The 22,625-nt window shown below is 37.2% G+C and overlaps 2 protein-coding genes across 2 annotated transcripts; one reads left to right on the top strand and one right to left on the bottom strand.

Moving 5' to 3' along the window:
• Positions 1 to 2,255: 2,255 nt before the first annotated feature.
• On the bottom strand, positions 2,256 to 4,149 carry LOC126763177 (membrane-bound alkaline phosphatase-like). Its single transcript, XM_050480457.1, has 2 exons — positions 2,881 to 4,149; positions 2,256 to 2,662 (listed from the first exon to the last, which is right to left on the bottom strand). Exons 1-2 carry the CDS (start codon positions 4,129 to 4,131, stop codon positions 2,333 to 2,335), a joined length of 1,581 nt encoding a protein of 526 aa, XP_050336414.1. The 5' UTR covers positions 4,132 to 4,149; the 3' UTR covers positions 2,256 to 2,332.
• Positions 4,150 to 4,507: 358 nt separating this feature from the next.
• On the top strand, positions 4,508 to 10,783 carry LOC126763174 (membrane-bound alkaline phosphatase). The gene is made up of 3 exons (XM_050480450.1): positions 4,508 to 4,733; positions 8,139 to 9,298; positions 10,316 to 10,783. Exons 1-3 carry the CDS (start codon positions 4,664 to 4,666, stop codon positions 10,718 to 10,720), a joined length of 1,635 nt encoding a protein of 544 aa, XP_050336407.1. The 5' UTR covers positions 4,508 to 4,663; the 3' UTR covers positions 10,721 to 10,783.
• Positions 10,784 to 22,625: the final 11,842 nt, after the last annotated feature.

Raw genomic sequence — 22,625 nt, 5'->3', positions numbered from 1 at the left:
ATGAGATATTTACTTTAAAATGTAGAGCTAAAAGTATACATAAATGGAGACTTCATTAGCCTGCCAATAGTTCGCCCGACTTTTAGCTTTATTGCTTACTGAACTTTCTGAAGTGTGTTTCAAACGTTTACTGACACTCTGAAAGAAGTGGAGACTTTTATTTAGTTAACATTTTAGAAAATCTCCAGTCAAAATTGTTATGCCATAAACTTTTAAACGAAAAGTGCTAATTATTATTACTTTCCAAAAGCGACTTTTAGCTTTATTACTCACTGAACTTTCTGAAGTACGTTGTATACGTTTGTTAGCACTTTAAAAAAGTGGAGACTTTTATTTAGTCAAAGTTTCAAGAAATCTCCAGTCAAAACTCTTATGTCATAAACTTTTGAACTAAAGGTGCTAATTTTTACAACTCTCCAAAAGCGGAGAGTTTTTCTCTTGTAAAAATTAGAAATAATTTCCAAACATTTTTCATATAATAACAGTTGCGCAGGTCAAAATCAAACTTATACAACTCTCCACATGTAGAGATTTTTACGAAATCTATGCTATACAAGTTTCTGCAAACTTTTTCTTTATTAAATTTATTTTTACTGTTATTATTTTGTTGTTTCTGGTATTCCGACTCTATAATACCTTTGGCTCACTGGTCTAACTAAGTAATATTTATTAAGCTTTCCACACATAAGTGTTTGTTTGAAAATAACAAAAGAGAATATGTGTATGTCCACATACATATGTACATACATATATGTAAATGTCACCTATCACTTCATAAGTTCGCTTTTACGTCCGCATTGCAACTCTCTTGATCGCCCTCACTCACACCCAACCCATGCGCTGTGATATGCAAATTTAACACTCACATCACCAACGCTGCGACAGCTGTGATAATGGTTAATTAAAATGTTGTGCAAGTGTAGTGGGCGTTGTTACTTCTGGAGAGTGTGTGCGTGTGTGTAGGTCGAAAGGACACGGTTACGGGCATTCATATGCAGCTTAAAGTGTGAATGCATGTGAAGGTGCGGTTGTTTAAGAAGTGTGAAGCACATACACATATACATACATATATATGTATATGGTAAATATAATTTGTGTGTACTACGTACGCGCCTTCATTAGTGTCTGCTGAGTTGTTGTTATGTAGGAAAGCGCAATCAATGCTGCCCTGCCGCTGACTTAACAGTCTGTCTGGCAGCTTGGCTATCGGCTGACAGCAGCTGCTGTCACAGCGTATAGCATTTTTTCTTCGCTATCACTCATATTCGGTATGTTGCCACAAATAGCAAAAGAAAATATGCAAAATAAAAACACTCCCAGCATAACGATGAAAGAATATTTGTGATAATAAAACGAGAAATCAATGTAATTTATGGATTTATGCGTAGAGCGGCACTGTGCAAAATTCTATTAATTATACATTTCCCGATTTTCAATTTTTCAACAGTCGTTGCAGTGCGGTCAATGTTGGCTTCATGCACGTGTATTGATATGTATTTGATGGCAAAATTAATATTTAATATACTGTGGCATTGGTGGTGTGGCTTTATTGATTTATGATTGCATTTATTTGACAGTGAGCTGGAGAAGTTGATTTTAATTTTTGGAAATTAACATTTGTAGGGGTTCATGCCTTTGTCTTTTACTGTATCCAAAGAGAAATGATGTTGGCAACATAATTTTTCGTATAAAATTGCTATTTTAGATTCTAAAACTATAAACTAAAACAAACTAAAATAAATTTAAATATAATTTTAACGAAACACAAAAAAAAAAATGGTGAAAATATTAAAATATAAAAAGTTGTGCAAGTGGAGAATTAAATTTTTTTAGAGCAGAAGTTAAAAACAAATTTAATAACAACAATAGCAGCAATTATAATGAAAATAATGTTTTTCAAAAGTCTCCAAAAAGTGGAGAGTTCATAATTTGTTAATTCTAAGGGTCAACAACGACAAAACCATCGTTTAGAAATTTTTAAAGATAACTTAGTTATTTTTAATTAATTTCTAGTTAAATTTACTGATAAATATTTATTTAGAGTTATGATGTCTTAGCATAATTGTAACTTACAACTGATAAGCACTAGAAGAATCAGAACTGAAAATAATTAATCGCAATGAGACTTATTAATATGTAGTAGATAGCACTGTAAATATTCCAAGTGACTACTATGCAATAGATGAAACGAGTCAAACGCCATTAAGCAATTGTTATAAAAATTTGCATTTTTCAAACAACTTTTGATTATTATTTTACATTCTCCGTTAATTTAGTTTTAATAAGTGTTGGTAAATTTTAATTTTAATGCTTTCACAACCAACAAATTCATTTAGCACGCTTTCAAACCATCGCCCACACACGCCGCATAAGCCATCATATGTGGTATTGTATTCTGTTCATAAACGCCTGTGAAGAGATGAGACCACGGACCGGAAGCAAAAACGGCCACATCTTCACCACCATGCGTGGCGCTCTCAAATGGTGCTGTGGCGGGGAAGGTGTTCACACCAGGGCGCACTTTTGTTGGATTACGACGTTTATATTTATTCGTATTATAATAATCCTCGAAACCGGGACCATTGGCATAGCTCAGCGTTAGATAGGGTAGCTCATCAGCAGCTTCAGATGGTGCGACATTGAATATATCGCTATCACGATCCTTGTAAAGAAAGAGAAGAAGGAATTGTAGAAATTTAATTTAAACTTCCCACTTTCTGGTTGTATATAATCTTAAATGTAAAAGTATTTTGTCTTATCAGGGTTAAAACCATTACACATTTCTCTCGTATATGCTATACTCTCTTTTTACTAAGCTCTGTCAGTACACATAACTTTTTTATCATTTTCACCATCTTCCTCTAGATATACTATACATACCTGATAGCCCGAGTAACTGAAGCCGTGCGAATGATCTGCGGTAACAACAATAAGCGTATCCACCTCCGAAGTCAATTCACGTGCTGCTTCGATTGCTTTTGAGAACTCGACCGTCTCATCTAAAGCATATTCCGCCATATTTGAATGATGCGCGGTATCAATACGACCGCCTTCGACGAAGAGAAAGAAACCGTTATCGTCCTTTTGTAGCATCTCAATAGCGCGCACGGTCATTTCCTTCAATGTCGGTTGCGTATCGGCCGCGTCCAAGTGATATTCCAAGTGCGAACGCTCGAACAGACCCAACACGCGTTTATAAGAATTCAAATTCAAGTTGAGCAACTCATCACGCGTCTCCACATAAGCATTATCCGAGGACTGTTGCTGGTACTCCTCAATCAAATTGCGTCCATCCTGGCGTTTGCCCTTCTTAAAGAACTGCGTGTCTAAAAATTCACGCTTGCCACCGCCGAAGATCACTTTCAACCGCTTGCCAACCTCACCGTGGATCAGTTGTTGCGCAATGTCCGCTAGACCCGAATCGGCGCCACAATCATCCGCCAAGACCGCATCATTCTCCCACTCACGATCCGCCACATGCGCGTAGACACCTGCCGGCGAGGCGTGCGTGACGCGTGTTGTCGTCACTAGACCGGCAGCTTTACCAGCGTCCAACGCCCACTTTGCAATCGAATGCACGTGATTACTCGTATCGGCCATACCCGCGCAATTGGTACGCTTAACGCGTCCATTAACGCCGATCGTACCGTGATTACCCTTAACACCGCACAGGTAAGCGGTGGATGTGACCGCCGAATCGGGCACCATCGTATTCACCGAGTATGTTTTCGAGAAACCGGTGTAGGGAAATTTCTCGAACGACAACTGTTTCTCGGGACCGCCGAGTAGGTTGCGCGCTGCCGCAAACGTCGTCAAGCCCATGCCATCGCCCAAAAAGAGTATAACATTCTTAGCTACACGCTTATTGCGCTGCGCAAACGCTTGCTGGCGCACAAATTTCTTACTCAGCTCCAGCCAAAAGTCACTAGTAAACTCTGGTTCGCTGTATGCCTCATTAGTGCGTTTTGTTGGAAAATTCGGGTGCATAGCGCTTTCCATGCAGTCATCATTGTCTGCTGCCAGATCGCAAGCGGCAGTGAGTCCCGCTTCGGCAGTGTTGTAGTTCGGGAGCGCGACGACCAATAGCAGTAATGCTATGAACTTCGGCAATTTTTGTGTCAATGGCGACATGTTTAAGCAGACTGCTGTGGAGAGCACGCGAATACGTCTTTTATAGGTGACGTGCTCCGATAGCGTTAATCGGGCGAAATTTCCAAAGGCGTTGAATGAAGTGCTACTATCTTCGGATTGGCTGCGAATGGGATATCAGCGCATTATTGCCCGACAATCAGACTTGATTAGATTACTAATGCAGTAGAAACCAGTAGAACCCGCACGTGAGTCACGTACTTATATAGGGGAGACGCTCTACGACACGCTACAGTCGTCGTTGTGTCGTAGAGATTTTCGGAAGCGCTGTTGGCGTTTGCAATAAATTAAAAGCTTGCCTTACGTGTTTTCAAAAATTTTCGATTTTATATTCTTTTCACTCATTTTTGACTTTCAACTTCTGCTTCATGCCAGAAACTCTCTTTTATCAAAATTTGAATAAAAACTGCGTCACTTAGCAAAAAAAGTCAACAGTAGCATTCGCTTGCCGGTGACGCTCACTTCACTCAGTTCGACTCACTTCTTTTCGCCTTGTACGCATAGCTTTTAAAGCATGTGCAATCTTCGTTGGTTTCTATTGGGCCTTTTGGTCTGCTTCACAAGTGTAACAACCGCCGATGAATGTAAGTAAATAGAATTTACAATAAAAATATTCGATGACAAAGAAAGCAAATGACGTGAAAATTATCAATACATGAAAGTGAAAGGTTTCTCACGGTCTACTGTGTTAGTGCTTAAAATCGCATATCTGAGATGAGGTTTTCATAGCGCGCATCTAATTAAAAAGTAAACAGTTTAAATGCGGTTAAACAATATACGAAATAGGTAATTAATCGTTTTTTGTTGAAATGGTATTTTCGTCGCTTAAACAAGCGCGTAGATTATAAAGTAGAGTGTGTTATGCGAAATCCAGTTCTTGTTATTATTTATCATATATTGGCAGTTGTAAATGCACTTCATTGAACTTGAACTGCCTTGCTTAGCTCTCATGCACGTTATGAAGCGAGTTTGTTTAAATTGAGATGGCTTTAGCTGAGTTTATACTTAGTTATATATTTACACATATGTTTTTAGACGTGCGCCAGACAAGCGTATGCATCATCAGTGATTTGTACAATAATGACATTTTTCTTAAAAGTGGAGAGTTATTATACATTGAAAAATTGAAATTTTTGGCATTTTTGGTCTTATCATGCATAATTGTGCTTGTTTCGAGAACTCTCCAAAAAAGTGGAGAGTTATTATAAATTGAGAAATTGAAATTTTTGGCATTATTTTGTCTAATTTTGCATAAGTGCGTTTGCTTTGACAATTCTCTAAAAAGTGGAGACTTATTATTACTTATGAAAATTAAAATTTAAGTTAAAAGCACAAAAGTAAAAAAATGTGCGCAAATACCAATTTTTCAATTCTACAAAAATGTAGAAATGTGTTTATGATGTATTCTTTGTTTTCACCGTTGAAATAGCAAGTAAAAAAATAGCTAGTAACTGTTAATTCTTAAACAAATAAAGTCTCCAAAAGTATAGAGTATGAGTTTTGTGATTTTTTGTCATTTTGCCTCTATATTTTAAATTTTTATTTTAGAATGCATTGTTGAGGCTGAGTATTAGAACTCTATAAAAAATTTATGCAATCATGAATTTTACGATAGAAAGTACGCGCCGCTGAATTTACTATATGGCTTCAGTATTGCATTGCCGAAAGTTCTGCAACAGTTTGTTTTATTTTTTTTTAATTCATAAAAATATTTAGCTTTCGAATTAAGAACAGCTAAATTTTATAAAGCTTTGGTGATGATCTTTTTGACCTTAAGCAAACAATTGGTAGCAAACTTCTTAGTTCAAACAATAATATAATCGACTTGGTTTTTGGGTACAGTCAAATATTGTCTTCAAAACATTTGAAGTGGCTACAGACCAAAACATTCAATATTTAAGCAATAAATCACAAACAAATAACTTTGAGATAAAGAGCAGATTTATATGAACCTTGGCAATTAATTATGCCAATAATCTATTTTAGCAAGTAATCACCTTATTTAGCAGCTATTTAATCAGCTAATAAATCACCCATGAAATGTTTAAAATAAACAAAACGTGTGCAAAACGGTAAACGTGACAATGTAGAACGACACTCAGTTGCTGACCAAGTCCACCGCGGGCACTCATGCAACTTTGAGTAACAGGTGACTTACTCGTGATATGCTTAGCTCATGGAGAATCATAAAATTGGTGGTGAGAAAAAATCACTATAAACCAATAAATTTCTATGAATGAGACATACATATATGCTAGGTATTAAACGATTAGATTAGCAATCGCAAGATAGTATAAATCAAAATCTTTCCAGCAGTTAAAAACTTAAAAATATTTTAGCAATTGATTATGACAATGATTTTTCACTATTTCAAGTACTTTTTTTCGCATGTAGTGAATTCATAACTAATATAGACTAATATAATGTAAATAATAATAACTAGATTTTAATTCGGGTCCTCCACCTAACAGTTTTCTTTTTATTTCTTATTATCGATAGGTTTTATCTTGCTTCTAAATAGTTGAAAGAATATCTCGTGTCATAGATTATGCAGGAAACTGACAACAATCATTTGTATACTCTATATACAATTATATTTATAATCAGCCGAAATCATCATTGAAATTCATCGAAATGGAATTGAACATCTCCAAAACATCGATTTATCGCATTTTGACCGAATATTTGGGCTTACGAAAGGTGTGTGCACGGTTTGTTCTGCACAAATTGACTGACGACCAAAAATTGCTCAGAATCCAACATTCGAAGACGCTTGTGACCGATTTTTTTTTACCAAAAATCACACTTTAACCATTAACCACTCCCCATATTCACCTGATATGGCACCGTGCGACTTCTTCCTTTTCGGAAAATGCATTTGCTCATGAAAGGAAAGCGTTATGCAGACGTAGAGGCTATTTAAAAGGCTTGCACCGGCATACTGGCGGCCATACCGGCCAACGAGCTAAAACACTCGTTTGATATGCTTTTGGACCGTGCAAAAAGCTGCATTGAAGCTGAAGGAGACTATTTTGAATAAAATAAATTAATTTTTTTTAGTCCTGTGTTCTTTGTAACGCTCCTTGTACATATACATATATGCTTCATGATGATACGAGTTGAACTCCGAGTTACTGTCTGGCTGTCCGTCCGTTCATCCGTCCAAGCTGTAACTTGAGAAAAAATTAAGATATATTGATGAAACTTAATACAAACGCTCGTATGTGCTAAATATATATAATTATTTTAATGTTTCTAACAAAACTTTTGGCGAATATGTCGGTCAGTGTATGCTTACGTCAATAAAGAAGAATTATCTTCTTTCCTTGGATTCCAATCTTCCGGTTGAGGTTTTGTACTTTAAGGTATACCCTTGGCTTTAATTCTTTCTGTATAAAATGTTCGTTTGCACCCGAACTTAGTCCTTCCTTACTTGTTTTCGATAAAGTTAAGTGTTTACGAGATGAATATCAATGCATATAATGTATATTTTTATTTATGAGTGACCATTTTTGTAGTGCAGGGAATTTCCAGCGAAGCTATGTGATAATTGATAAACGATTCGGTTCAGTGTTCAAAGAGTACTCCACTCTTCTTGCCCAGAGCTCATTTATTTTTGGAATTCCATATACATTGACCCACTATATATATATAGTAGTCATGTAACATTGACTTCCATTATACTTTTCGAAAATAAGTGTTTGAACGTACTTAAAATAGGTATTCTTACTGTTATAATTACCCGATTCGATCGATATAGCTTATTTCCCACTGGCTCTTGATTTATGGTGTATGTAAAGAAAAAAACTCGGAAATCTCGAAAAAGTTTAAAAGCCATTGTACAAAGCGGATCGCCAACTATGGTAAAAGTTTTTCTATTTATTGCAAGATCTACTAGAAGAGACTCCACTAACAGCTTTCATGCAGTCGTTTTTTTCGACATTTGTGTATACTTTATACAGTTGCTCAGTCTATACCTAAATTTACAGATCATGCACGATTACTTGTTCCACGCTATGTGACATCCGCGAGAGCCACCGAAGAGCAAACAACGGAATATTGGGTAGATAAAGCACAAAGCATACTCGCCGACAAACTAGAGCAGTTATCGCGGCTCAACACGAATCGTGCCAAAAATATAATACTCTTTCTTGGCGATGGCATGTCGGTACATACAATAACCGCTACACGTGCCTTCCTCGGCGATAGCTCCGAACAGGTCTCATTTGAACAATTCCCCTACACAGGCCTCTCCAAAACATACTCAGTCAACAAGTTTGTACCAGACTCCGCCTGCACGGCAACCGCTTACCTGTCGGGCGTTAAGGCTAATTACGGTACGATCGGTGTTGTAGCCGAAGTGCCGAGGAATGATTGCGAAGCGGGCATCGATAATCGAACACATACCGAAAGCATTGCGAAATGGGCGCAAGACGCTGGCAAATGGGCAGGTTTGGTGACAACAGCGCGTGTCACACACGCTTCACCAGCTGGTGTGTATGCGCATACTGCCAACCGTGATTGGGAGACTGATTCAAAGATCAAGTCTAGTGGTTGTGTTTCTGGCACGGAGCATAATGTGGACATTGCAAGTCAACTAGTTGAATGGCCAGTTGGTAAGAATTTGCGCGTAATTATGGGTGGTGGACGACGTAACTTCATCGGTAAAAAGGAACTTGATGAAGAGGGTATTGAAGGAAAACGTAGCGATGGACGCAATTTGACCGAAGAGTGGCTAGCGGACAAATATGAACAAGGCGCAAGCGCGGCATATGTGTGGAATAAGGATGGGCTACTTAATGTGGATCTCAATAAAACTGAGTATTTGCTGGGGCTTTTTAGCTCATCCCATTGTCCGTACCATGGTGACTTGGAGCGTGAGGGCTTAACAGAGACAGTGCCATCATTGAGTGAAATGACCGAAGCGGCCATACAGCTATTGAGTAATAATGATAAGGGTTACTTCTTATTTGTCGAAGGCGCACGTATCGATATGGCTCATCATAGCAACCGTGCCCATCGCTCAATCGAAGATACGGCGGAGTTTGCGCGCGCTGTAGAATTGGCTCGTAAAATGACAAATGAAGAAGACACACTGATTGTGGTGACGTCAGATCATTCGCATACTATGACAATTAACGGTTACCCGGTAAGTTTTTCTTTTCTTTTAACATGTTGCACAGAATATAAAATATATTAAAATATAACGATGGTTCCTAACGCCTTAAAATAAAAGAGTATATAGAGTTATATCTACCAAATATTCAGAACGACGAAATTCTTTGGTTTAGATATGAATTTCATTCTCTTGTTCGTCCGTGCACTTAATAAGTGGACTAAAAATCTATTTTTGAGATCCCATACTCGTAGTTACATATCTGCTTTCTAGTTGCGTATTGAAATTAAGCGTGATAATGTCGGATTAACTCGAAAAATAGACCACAACTCCTGAAAGTATGTGAGGCCCAGCCCGCCATTAAGCTCTTTCATACAAACTACGAACAACACAGAGTTAAGTCAATCTGTAAAAATTGCCAAGAATGAAACCAATCTTCTTTACAACGGTATTCCTACATATGTGAAACCTGAAAGAACCAAGATAAGTGTCGATCCCAAGGTAACTTAAGAAATGAACTATTGATAATACTTGTAATTCCAGCCCAAAAAAACATTACCCAAATATTGTTTAGGAAAGTTAACGTAAAGATAGCTCTTGACCGGATAAAAGTTCTGATCCAGTCCAGCTTATATCCATCTGTAGTATGAAGGGACTGCTGTTGGATATCAACGGTCAATATCTTTCGCTATTTCATATATATTTGATTCACTTCAGTCCCAAACACCCAGAAATTTCTTTCAAATCTATTCAAGAAAGCTGGCTTTGTACTACTTTATTTGGCTAGGTCTGGCTTATTATTTAGTGAAAGCAAACCACAACTTGCTATCTACATTTGCAAGGAATATATAGATAACAGTATTTCCAGTGAAATTTAGACAGTTTACCTCGAATTATAGAAGTTTAGAAGAACGGTGCTTCCCTAAACTTTTCCATTTCAAAATCATTTAAATTATCGCTAATTCCTTCTAAATTCATAGAGTACATAATATTTTAATCCTTAACTAGCTTATATTTTCTATAATCTTTTCTACTTTTACATACTTAAAGACGCGCGGTTCAGACATCTTCGGTCTTGCGCCGATGACAGCCGATGACAATCTACCATACACCATACTCTCCTACGCCAATGGCCCCGGTTTCTCGAAGACCTACTCTACAAAGAAAGGTCGTCGCGATTTGAGCGACGCTGATTTGGATGACCCGAAATATAGATATATGGCCACCGTACCCTTGGACTCAGAAACACATGGTGGTGATGATGTAGGCGTCTTCGCTTCCGGTCCATACGCTCACTACTTCTCGGGAAATTATGAACAGACAAATATACCCGCGCTGATGGCGTATGCAGCCGATATTGGTCCCTTCGCGAAGTCCGCTTTAGCGGCGATGGACGTTGAACTAACGAAAAACATTAGCGAAGCCAACAAAGGAATCAAGGCAAGCAAGGAATAACGTTTATTTCCTAAAAATAGTTTCATTTAAATAAATTTAGGTGCAATCAAGTGCAGCATACAAGTTCGTATTACTAAGTGTACTCGGAGTCGTTTTATTATTACAAAATTCAAGTGGTCCGTAGATTTTTATTGTGTATGTGTAAGTGTGTGTGCGGCGTTTATTTACCTGTGCTTGTGGCATTCAACTTATGTGGTTACCATACTACCGAACTGATCCTAAGTAAATACAACGAATTTAATAAAGTTTCAAGTGTTTATCGTTAGTTTGGTCAATGCTTCGGGGGTAAACTTTTTCTTCGCCACTTTATAACGGTATATGTGTGTAGCTGTAAGGTTCAGCACAGTTAAGGTGAAAGGCCACTACAATAAACCACAACATCAATGGCAAACCAAAGTGTAGGTGTCAAAGTTGCATGAGCATCGGTGGCTAACGGAAGAACCCTTCAAGGTAAAGTTGAAGTTTTTGGGGATACTCTGCCACAAAATGAAACTATTGTTGTGAGGAGTCACTAGCTGCACACATGGGGTTGCAGTGTCAATATTTGTATGAGAGTTGTATGATTGAATATTTTCTTATATACATACAACATACATATGAATAGGTGTGTGTGCTTGTGTGCGTGTATTTATTTTGGTGCCATCAAAGTGCAAAGTAAATGAAAATGTAATCTTTGACTTGCAGCTGGAAGTGTCTGGCAGTCAAGATGCAGTATAAACACCAATAAATGTTACACATACTCACATACAAATGCCTATACACATGAACGTAGTTGTGCTTTCTGCTATGTGACGACTCCTATCATCGAGTTCCTTAAGTGTTGCCTGTGGCTCATCGCAGAGACTTTAGCTTGTTGCGGTTGGCATTTGCAGGTGGTGTGTTGGATAAACAATGTGGTGAACGTGTTGAGTTGATGAAGTTGGAAGATTTCAAATTTTTATTTAGTATTACTAATGGATGTATATAAATGTATTGCAATACTTCAAAAAGTAATTAAGTGTGCAAATGCGTTTATGTATTTCTTTTGGTATAAGTACTAAATATTCGAAAATAAGATATTTTAAAAAGAATTGTGGAAAATTTGGATGCATGTAACACTAGAGCGGGTCAATAAATGCCAGTAAGCTAAAGCAAATGGCGATGGTGCAGGAAGTGAGTTAAATCCAAAAAAAAATATAAACTAATTTCATTTCTTTATTTTATTTCTTTTATCTTATATTTATAGATGGCAACTCTATTTCAAGGGGTGCCGGTGGGGAAAATGTATCGAATATATCCTGGAAAGCTTTCTGAAAAGAATTATGTTTGGTACACATTTTCTAAAATTTTAAGTTATTTTTTGATAAGTGGCAACCCTGTTACACAATACTTTTATATTAAATATTTTCCAAATACTTTCCGGAAACAAAGTATCAGTTCATTTTTTCTATCAGTGGCAACTCAGTTTATAAAAATTTCTAGAAGGCTTGCATAGATATCTAATTTCCTCTTTAAAAACTCGAGACTAAATTAATTTCTATTACACTATTTCAATAGATGATAACCCTGTTATGAAATGTCTAGAAATTACAAATATTTACGAGGTTTCCGGATCGAGAGTGTCTTTGTGTTTTTGTGATATTATAAGCTTATGTTTTATTAGTGGCAACCCTAGTACACAAAATTTTAATGAAATGCCGAATTCTACCCGGGAAGCTTTCATAGATACCTAATTTTCTCTGTAAAAGTTTTAAGCTAAATTCTTTTATATTTCATAACTTGAAGAGGTGGTAACCCTGTTACAAAATTGTATTAATTAAAGATTTTAAATATATTTTTCGTAAGGCACCGTGGCACCTACATATGGTTTTAATGATATTTATTATATAACAGTTTTCAGCAGTGGCAACTCCAAAAAATTTTAAACGAATGACTTGGCGAATTTTTCATTGAAGACACATAAGATTGTCTAAGGGCTAACTTTTGGAAAACTCTCCAAGACAATTTCTTCTGCACCTTGCAGGTATCTTTCAAACTTCTTAATTTCACTTTTTCCATGGGTGGCAACTTTGTTAAAAATATGTTTAAATTAACAACTTCTCAGAGATTTCCTGGCACTTTTTTATATATTTTTGGGGGTATTTAACAGCGAACTTTTTCTTACAGTGGCAACTCTGCTTCGAAAAACTCTAAATCTAAGACTTTCTGAATTTCTTCTAGAAAATTTACACAGTTTGGAAAATACTTATTATAATACTTTGAATTATATTTTTCGTTATATGGTAACTTTATTAAAAAACAGTTGATATATCTAAAACAAAACTCACGAATGCTTTCCAAGACACTTTCCTTTGTTACTTTCTCTTTATTTGACACTCATTTTTCGATATTTGAAAATTTACTTTTGCGATTAGTGGCAACTCTTTTACAAAATATGTTTAATATGACATTTCTTATATTTCTAGTAGACTTTTCGGAGGAATCATGTCAATCTTTTCAGTTCATTTTTTTGATGACAACCCTTAGAATATTTTCTGCCAAGTTCTAAAATTGTACTGTCATTTGAAGTTTTCTGAAAATCGTCACTTTAATGCGGTAGGAATCAAGCGAAGACCTACATATATTTCGCTGATCAATTGTGTTTTTCAGAAGGGCCAATCCTTAATGAATATCTTGAGGATTCATAAATGGAACGAAACAGTTTGAGCCTAATCCCATTGCCAGCAAGATCCATTTTTTTAGATATCAGGTTAAAATTTCTTAGGTATCGGCAGTCTTTTGCTCCGTAATTCACTTTTTAATATCAACCTTATGAAATCAACTTCAAATTTGTCAACATAAGTGATACCACTTTTTTTGTACTTTTTTGTTCAAAGAAATAAAGTTTCAACAGTGTCATATGTAGATGCAAAGCGGTGCCCTTCATTGAATCATTCACTTCGGTATTAATAGCTGTAACGCGCCATGCCATAATACTATATTCTTCACTCTGTGTTTACATATAATACTTACCATATAATATCAGAATGCAAATAACTCACTATATCGCTATATATGTATATATAGTATATCCACTTTTAATATACTACATTCAAATGTGAGCCACGAGCATCGAAATACGTTAAGTGATTCCCAAACGAAGGAACAAATGTAACGAGTACCACTGCCAAATTCTCCTATTCCCTTAATCTGCATCGCAAAGCGAATTTCGAGTATTAGATTATGGAAACAATGCAATCCTATATACATATATACATACATAAATATCTGCAGGGAGCTTTATTACGAGTAATTCGCGCGATCGCTTGCCTTGTTGTGTAGAAATATTGTCATCAGCTTAGTGGCTTTGGCACAACAATTGCTTTAGATATTGGAGTTAGATATAGTGAGCGCGGTGAGTAGCTCAGGGAGGAACAGCTGCTAAGCTTCAGTGGTGCATACAATACGAAATGCGGTGGTATTATTTATGAAGTAAGGTGGCGCTAGGCTTGAGTGAAAGAAAATATTTAGTGGTAGCAGAGTATAAAAAGCTGGAGAATAACGCATTTCACAAGTATAAACAGTTATGACATTCTCTTATTGCGCAGGTTCAAGGTACCAAGAAAAAATGTAATACTTTGTTTTATATTAGACAATGCTATGAGGAATAAGATCCTTTTTGATTAATTATTTCTAACCTGGAGTCAACTGAATCCATTTGGCCTGAAAGAATAAAGCTAGTAAGATTAGCGATGGAACCTTTCGATTTCCCTACAAAATTAAAATAATACTTTCTATTCAATAATAATAATTTCCTAATATACCAATGTTAATATATGGCCGAGCGAGACGCTGAGAATATCCGAAAAGCTGTTCACGCAGCTGCTTAAAAGTAAGTGTTCTCTTATAACGGATTTTGCAATAAAAGTGATATCATTTCAACACACACTAAATGTTAAGGAAATTGAATGTTGTTTATTTAATGTGAAGGACAGTCGATAAAATTATGTTCTGAATAGGACATCATTCATAGGGCCTTTATGACTTCTTTTTTGGAACGAATTCGATGTACTCAATTTTCGAGTACTTTACCCACTAAATCAAATTATATGTCATGAATATCACGTTCGATATTGAATTCTAAAGCTTGAAGAGAGTCTGGTTTATTGCCAGTGACTTCAAATAATCTGACAAGAAGTAGTGTAATGGTGTTAAATCACAACTTATTCGAGGCCATTCAATGTTACAATTTCTTGAAATAATCGAATATACAAACTTTTCTCGCAATAATTTGGCATGTGCTGTGACACGCAGTCCCGTCTTGCTGGAACCAGATATTGTCAAGATCAACTTCTCCTAATTGTGGCCGTAAAAATTTGGCTATCATCGATCAATAGAGCACACTATTGACAGTAACGGTGTCATGAGCTTCATTTCGAAAGAAGTACCACCAGACCAAAAATCACATCAAACTGTCAAGTTAGGTGACTGTAATGGTCGTCCATTTATAGCTTCGCACATTTACTCCGACAAAAAAATTCTTCCATGATGCAATTGCTGAATATAATGAATTTTTCAGCCTCGAAATCCAACCCAGGATATCTCTTGCCAACAGGTGCTACTTCAGACTAAGTAGGCAATTGAGAAGTAAAGTCCTCATTCTATAAGTCACTCATTATTCCCGTCCTGTAAAGAGAGGCAAGGACGATGACAACATCTGATGAGTCGAAGTTGCGAGTTTTCGAGAGAAAAGTTCTGCGAAAGATTATGGTCCTTTTTTAGCTGTATGAGATATACGACGGCATTGACATAGTTCAGCGAATGAAAAGACAGCAGCTACGCTGGCTAGGTCATATTGTCCGAATGGACGAAAACACTCCAGCTCTGAAAGTATTCGACGCACTACCCGTTGGGGAAGCAGAGGAAGAGGAAGACCTCCACTCCGTTGAAGAGACCAGATGGAGAAGGATCTGGCTTCGCTTTAAATTTCAAATTGGCGCCACCTTGCTTAAAGAAGAAACGACTGGCCCTCTATGGTTAACTTGGCTATAACCCTAAAGAAGAAGAATGAAAAAAATTTCAAATCATATCAAAATGTCTGAAAGATACTTAGAAATCATATCATCCTTATTGAAAAACCTGGTATATGTACTTGTAGTAGGGATTTTTTTGTCACTGATTGAGTTTTGGGTTACTCTAAAAAACTGCGCCAGTATTTTTTAAAAGGCCAAGCTTCGGTTCTCGATGTTTTCAAGTTATGAGTTATGAGGTACGAGTAGTGATCTTCTGTTCAATGTGGGCTGGATTTATATGGTTTTCGTATTCAGTTATTGAAAAATGAGAGGGAGAGAGATTGCTTTGTTGGTATTTAATAGAGTCTTCTAACACTTCGAGGCTAATTTGAGACAGCTACTACCTGCATTGCAGTTGCTTTCTCCTACTTTTTCAGCATTTCGCTTTATAATTCAGATTTTTAGATCAAAGTCCGTTCGCTAAATGCTTAACTCTACCAAAAAGAGAACGGGAATGGCAAAAAATGCTTTTTTTGGACAGAATTTTGCAAAATAATAATTTTTATAAATCTGAAAATGTTTATCTTTTGCCGTACACATTACCTCGTTTACAGGAATAAACCTCGGGTACAACCTAAAACGAAGCTCGGCACTCTATAAAGCACTGCAATGTGGGTGTGAGTTATTCCTATAGTAAACTGCGGTTATGTGTATGCACTAATACAGTACCTGATGCTTCTATTGTGGTTAATGTTGGCGTTGTTGTAGTTGTTGTTATCAATGTCACACGCAGATGATATCAGCTCAAATAGCAGCAAATAACAACAAGAGGCGCTTATACTGCGCTGACTACAAGTGTGTCATAAACACACACATACTTAAAAACTAAACCAAGTCAACGTAGTGCGAACTTGCCCCAAAACAAGAAACAAAAACAACTACTTCACAACTAACAACAAACGATAGCTGCCGCTGTTGTTGCAACAGCGTAAAGTTTTATCAGCGCGACGTGCGAAATTTTGACAAGGGTACGTGCTCCCAACCAACCATGTTTTTGCTACCCCACGTGCCACACTTTGAATGTACCATGTACGCCTTGTAACAATTGCCGCTGTCACCGACACCATCTCCGCCACCATAACCACCGCCACCACCAACACCACGGAGTGCTCGCATGTGACACTTGCGCCTGTGTTGTCCCTTGCTGGTTCACCAATCGGCCACGTGAGTGTGGCTGTGTTTGTGTGACTTTCTGTGTGAGGTTCATTTCTTTCAACCCATTCCATTCATTTCGCCGGTGATGTGCTGTGAATTGAAAAACCACAACATAAAGGACATCAGTGAATGTTAGATAAATTAAATTTTGTGGCTGAATGTAGGCAATCAATGATCGGAGTGGATAGGATATTGGTGTGGGCTCCGAGGAAAAGCAGGTTTATTGTATACCTGATAGCGAAAGAAAGGGCTAAATTAGCGTAGTAGTTTGTTGTAAACATTTTTATATTGACTGCTTGTAATATTCCTATTAATTTTACATGAGAGTTTCTTGGTAGAATAATGTTGTTTTGTTGTTTGTTTAGGCAGCAACATTTACTTCAGCACTGCTTTGGAAAATGATTTCATATCAATATTCATGAAAGCCCAGTAACTTTCTGAATATTTTAGTCTTTTTTATTAGTTTTGTTTACATTTAGAGATTCACTGAGGTTTCAAGCCCAACCTAGAGCACTGAATAGCCGTTATATAGTATGTATAAAAGTTATCAAAAGAGCTTAGCTTTCGGAAAAGAGAGAACCGATTCTTCTTTGGTTTTGGTTTCACCTCTGTCAGACTTCATAGCCATTATTTATCGACACATCACAGGGTTCTAAGACTTTCGATACATTCGCTGCCCAGATTGCAGTATTTAGCTTCGGTGCCTAAAATACGATCTATCGAAGTACCGAAATTACCGGTGATCCAAATTTGACCACACTTTCAAACTATTTTTGGTAAAAATTATATATATATATATTTAACATCCGATTGTCTCAATGTATTTTTTCAATTATAATCAAGGTTAAAGAATTCTAACGAATCATTTTTGACTTCCTAGAATCAAATTTTGTACGGCTTATTGGATTGAGAACGTAAAATATTTTTGGTAGTACTTTAAAGCCTTGTGAAATCATAGGAATATTGGCATTTCGGAACCCTTAGTACAAAGAGCAATCTTTTTCTTCTTTATAGGTGTAGACACCGCTTGCGCGGTTACAGCCGAGTTTACAACAGCGCGCCGCTGTTTTTCCTTTTCGCTGTTAGGCGCCTATTGGAGATTCCAAGTGTAGTCAGATCCCTTCCCGACCTGGTCTTTCCAACAGAGTGGATGTCTTCCTTTTCCTTTGCTTCCCCCGGCGGGTACTGCGCCGAATACTCTCAGAGCTGGAGTGTTTTCATCCATATGGACGACATGACCTTGCCAGCATAGCCACTATATCTTAATTCGCTAAACTATGTCAAAGTCGTCGTATATCTCATACAGCTCATCATTTCATCCACTGTGATATATCGTTACCAATGTGCAAAGGACCATAAATCTTCCACAGAACCTTTTTATCGAAAACTCGTACCGCCGACTCATCAGATGTTGTCATCATTCTCTGCACTCTCATGCAGGACGTGGATGACAAGTAACTTGTAGAATATGGTCTTTGTTCGTCGACAGAGGATTTTAGTTCTCAACTGCCTATTCAGTTCAGCACCTATTGGCAAGGGTTAAAAATAGTATTGAAAATGCCATTACTTTTCCAATCGATGGCTTTAGTAATCGGGATTTCACGTTCTATAAAAGCGATCAGATCTCTTACTAAAAAACTTCTCAGACTATTTTGTTCTTTAAGATCGCGCCAAAAATGTACACACACGAAAAGAAAATACTCCATATTTTACAGTTTTCCACAGTAAAGGAAGCCAGCGACTAGCAATACGAATAGTGTTTATGGTCGTGATACTGTAACTGCGTATCAGATGAAATTTCGGTTTCATCGATTCTGTTCCGATAAGTTTGGTAATTAGCTTGGTACACTTAGCTCTGGAAGCCCAGCTGTCGAAAATATCGATAAAATGATGGTAATCGTTGCATCCAACAATTAAAAAAATCATCGTTTAGAACTTTTTACACGAGGTTAGTTACACAAAGAAGCTCGATGTGTGGGTACCACACGAGTTAACGCAAGAAAACCGAATATACTTCTGCACGCTGGTGAGTCGCAATAAAATCGATTTGTTCTGAAGCGGATGCTTACTGGTGATGAAAAGTGGATCACTTACGACAAAGTCAAGTAAAAAGCATCGTGGTTGAATCGCAGTTAGAAAACGTGTTCAAGACAGCATTGACGATTAGTAAAGTTTTACGATGTGTGTGGTCGAATTGGCAAGATATCACATATCATGAGCTCCTCCTCTATCTTGCGCCGTCTGCAGGAATTGTGTTCCATTATGGCAGCGGTCCTTGGAGCTTTGTTCTTTTGCATCCACCTTATAGTCCGGACTTGGCATCAAGTCAATACTATCTCTTACTGCCTTTGCGTATGATTTTGCTGGTGAAAATCAGTTGTCACAATTTTGTTGCTCTAGCTCAAAGGATTCGTAGGTAAAAAAAGTAGCTTGAACCCGTCGTCTTTAATTCTTTGTATACTGTAGAGTTGATATTCCTTGTCGATAAGTAAATCATTACCATAAAGTTACAAACTAATATTATTTCTTTTAATTACAATTTATAAATTTACAAATGAAAATGAAGAAAATATAGATTGAAACGCGAAAATTTAACACGATCTAAATATGTATTTCATTCGAAACTTAAACATTTTTAACTAACAAATAGAGGTTATGCCTAAGCTTCTACAAGCTAAAAGTCACTGAGTAAAAGCAAGAATCTCAACAAACCACCACTCTCGTTTTGTTACCTCAACGTCTTTGATGTTGTTGCAATTGTTGTGTTAAAGCGATTCCGTTGAGAGTGGTGGTGGTTTTACTCTCGCCGTTATACGTGTGTATGTATTTTTTATTGTTTTAGAGTTTGTCATAATTTAGCTTTGTTTTGATTGCATTGAAAACATTTTCGTTATACTTGCTAAAGGACGGCATACAAATCTTTGGCGCTATCGCGAAGCCGCGCAGAGCTCTTCAGGCTCTTCGCGCACCCACACTCCCGCAACAACGACAAGTTACCCACTTTGCTGGCACTTAAGCGCCACTCCATTCTCGCTCACACCCGAGCTGCGCTCTTCACTTCTTTGCTTTGGCCGCCTTTGAGTCTTTTGCTTTAATTGGCTTTTTTCTGCGCCGCGTGTGCAACAACGCCAACAAGAAATAAAAAAAACGGCTGCCGTAAGCGGCTCCAGTTATATTGTATACCTATGTAACTAACATGCAAAGCGCGCTCACACACACATACATACACAAAGCGTGTTGCAAGAAAGTCGCACTCATTAAACATTTACTTTTGACTTTTGTTGTTTGTCGGCATAAACTTTTTGATGTTGACAAAGCAAAAAAAAAAGCAAACGTCACCAAAGGTTAATGGAAGCGGTGCAGTATCCTTAGGGGCTGGAGACACCGAAAATCCCAAAGTAACAGTGGCCAAAAAGCGATTTCCTGGGCTAATGAACTGTTTGCAGAAGTTTTGTTGCTTTACAGAAACAGGAACTTTATGCTGAGATTTGGAGTCTGCCTGGTGACGGTGGTGTTTTATAGCTCATCGGTATTTGTGACTTGGTCTACGAAAAGAGAAAAGGGAGCTAACGTGCGAAAACAAGTTTTCTGGGAAACAGCTGTTAAAAATCTCATCTTCCATCCGAATCAACTAAAAAGTGAAAATTGATTTTTTGACACCTAAGCCCCCTTTCCGTAGACCAGGTCACATATATTTTTTAAGCAAACAGAAAATCGTTATGGCAATATTATCTCAACAGAAGCAGTTTTAAACAATTCGATTTTCTAAAGAACCTCATCAGGCTTTCTATTTAAAATTCTCCAACTTGAAATAGGGGTTTCGAAGTCCTATAACATGTTACGAAATATAAGCTATATACGCCTATAAGCTACATTTGATCAGATACACTTTTGTTTTCCCTACTTTAACTTAGTTAGCCTCTAGTATCAGTAAAGAAGAATATTTACTTCATACAAGTCGCGTTCCAAAGTAAACAGGACTTAAAAAAAAAAACAAAACAAATGGTTTTGTTTCGGCAAAATCAATATATTTTATTCAAAATAGTCTCATTCTGTTTCAAATCAGCATTTTGCATGGTCCAAAATCATGTTGAACGAGTGTTTTAGCTTGTGAGCCGGTATGGCCACCAGTATGCCGGTGCAAGCCTTTTGAATGGCCTCTACGTTTGCATTTTCCTTTCCTTTCATGGGCAAATGCATTTTTCCGAAAAGGAAGAAGTCGCACGGCGCCACATCAGGTGAATACGGGAGTTAATGGTTAAAATGTGATTTTTGGTGAAATAATCGGTCACAAGCGTCGATCGAGGAGACGGCGCATTATCGTGCAAGAAACAAGTCGAATACGGCGCACCAAACGCTTCAAAACTCCAAGGTAGAATACCACATTAACGTTTTGTCCTAGTGGAATAAATTCTTTGTGGACAATAATCTTGGAATCATAAAAACGAATCGGCATTGTCTTCACTTTTGACTTATCCATGCGCGATTTTTTGGGTTTCGGCTCGTCCGGTGCAGAATGGAAGTCAGCACTCTGGCGTTTCGTTTCGGGACCATATTGGAAACAAGTTTTTGTCCTTTTTGACCTCTTTAATGATGTCCTTCGAATGTTGGGTTCTGAGCAATTTTTGGTCGTCAGTCAATTTATGCGGAACAAACCGTGCACACACCTTTCGTAAGCACAAATGTTCGATCAAAATGCGATAAATCGATGTTTTGGAGATGTTCAATTCCATTTCGACGAATTTCAATGCTGATTTCGGCTAATTTTTGATGAATTCAAGCACAGTTTCGATGGAATTTCCGGTGATCACGGATTTTGATTGGCCCACATGTTGATCGTCATTTATGTCCTCACGACCACTTTGAAAACGTTGAAACCACTCGTGCACTCTGCTACGGGATAGGCAATCATCGCCATAAACTTGTTTCATCAATTGAAACGTTTCCGTAAAAGTTTTACCAATTTTAAAACAAAATTTAATGTTGGCTATTTGTTCGAAGCTCATTTTCGCATCGATAACACAAACATACTGACACTTAAAACGCTATAAATTCACTTTCCATCAATGAAATATCATGAAAATGGCATAGAAATTCTCAAATCCTTCCTAATGACTCAGCATCCTATAGAGAAGTTATAGGAGTTCACCTATTACTTTCACTTGAGAGTCCTGAGAATAGAAGCATCATATTCTTTTTTATCAGAAGCATCTTTATCTTTGGCTGCTAATTTACTCAAACTCAAAAGCATTTTTGGGGCATTGTAGTCAGTGTCAGGTACGTCAAAAAAAAATTTTCTTGTCCTTACCATAAATTGCTAAGTGTTTCTAAGGAAATTTTTTGATGGACAAAAAGTTTTTATAATATCTGAAGGCATAAGCAATCCACGGAAATCCTTGCTCCTCTATAAAATATGTGAGAAAACACTGACTGAATTATGAAAATCACGGAGGTTCTGAATAGCCCAAGAGAAATCTAGGACCTCCCTTAGGATTCTGAGAGAACCTAACTCGCTGGAATAATGTAAAATGCCACAGGGATATAAGTGACCCCTGACATGTTTCTAATAGTAACAGATTCCCAGAGATTTCAATTAACCTCAAAATATCTCTGCTCTTTGCTTCGATTTAAGGTTACTTCATAGTAGAAGATTGGTCTAACTTCAGCCATATTTAACGTTAAAAGAGACCCGTGGCGGTATACTGAGATTAATAGATTCG

The sequence above is a fragment of the Bactrocera neohumeralis genome, chromosome 6, assembly GCF_024586455.1.
Source record: "Bactrocera neohumeralis isolate Rockhampton chromosome 6, APGP_CSIRO_Bneo_wtdbg2-racon-allhic-juicebox.fasta_v2, whole genome shotgun sequence".
NCBI classification, from domain to species: domain Eukaryota; kingdom Metazoa; phylum Arthropoda; class Insecta; order Diptera; family Tephritidae; genus Bactrocera; species Bactrocera neohumeralis.
Note: the sequence above shows the minus strand (reverse complement) of the source record. Positions and strands in the feature narration are given on the sequence as shown.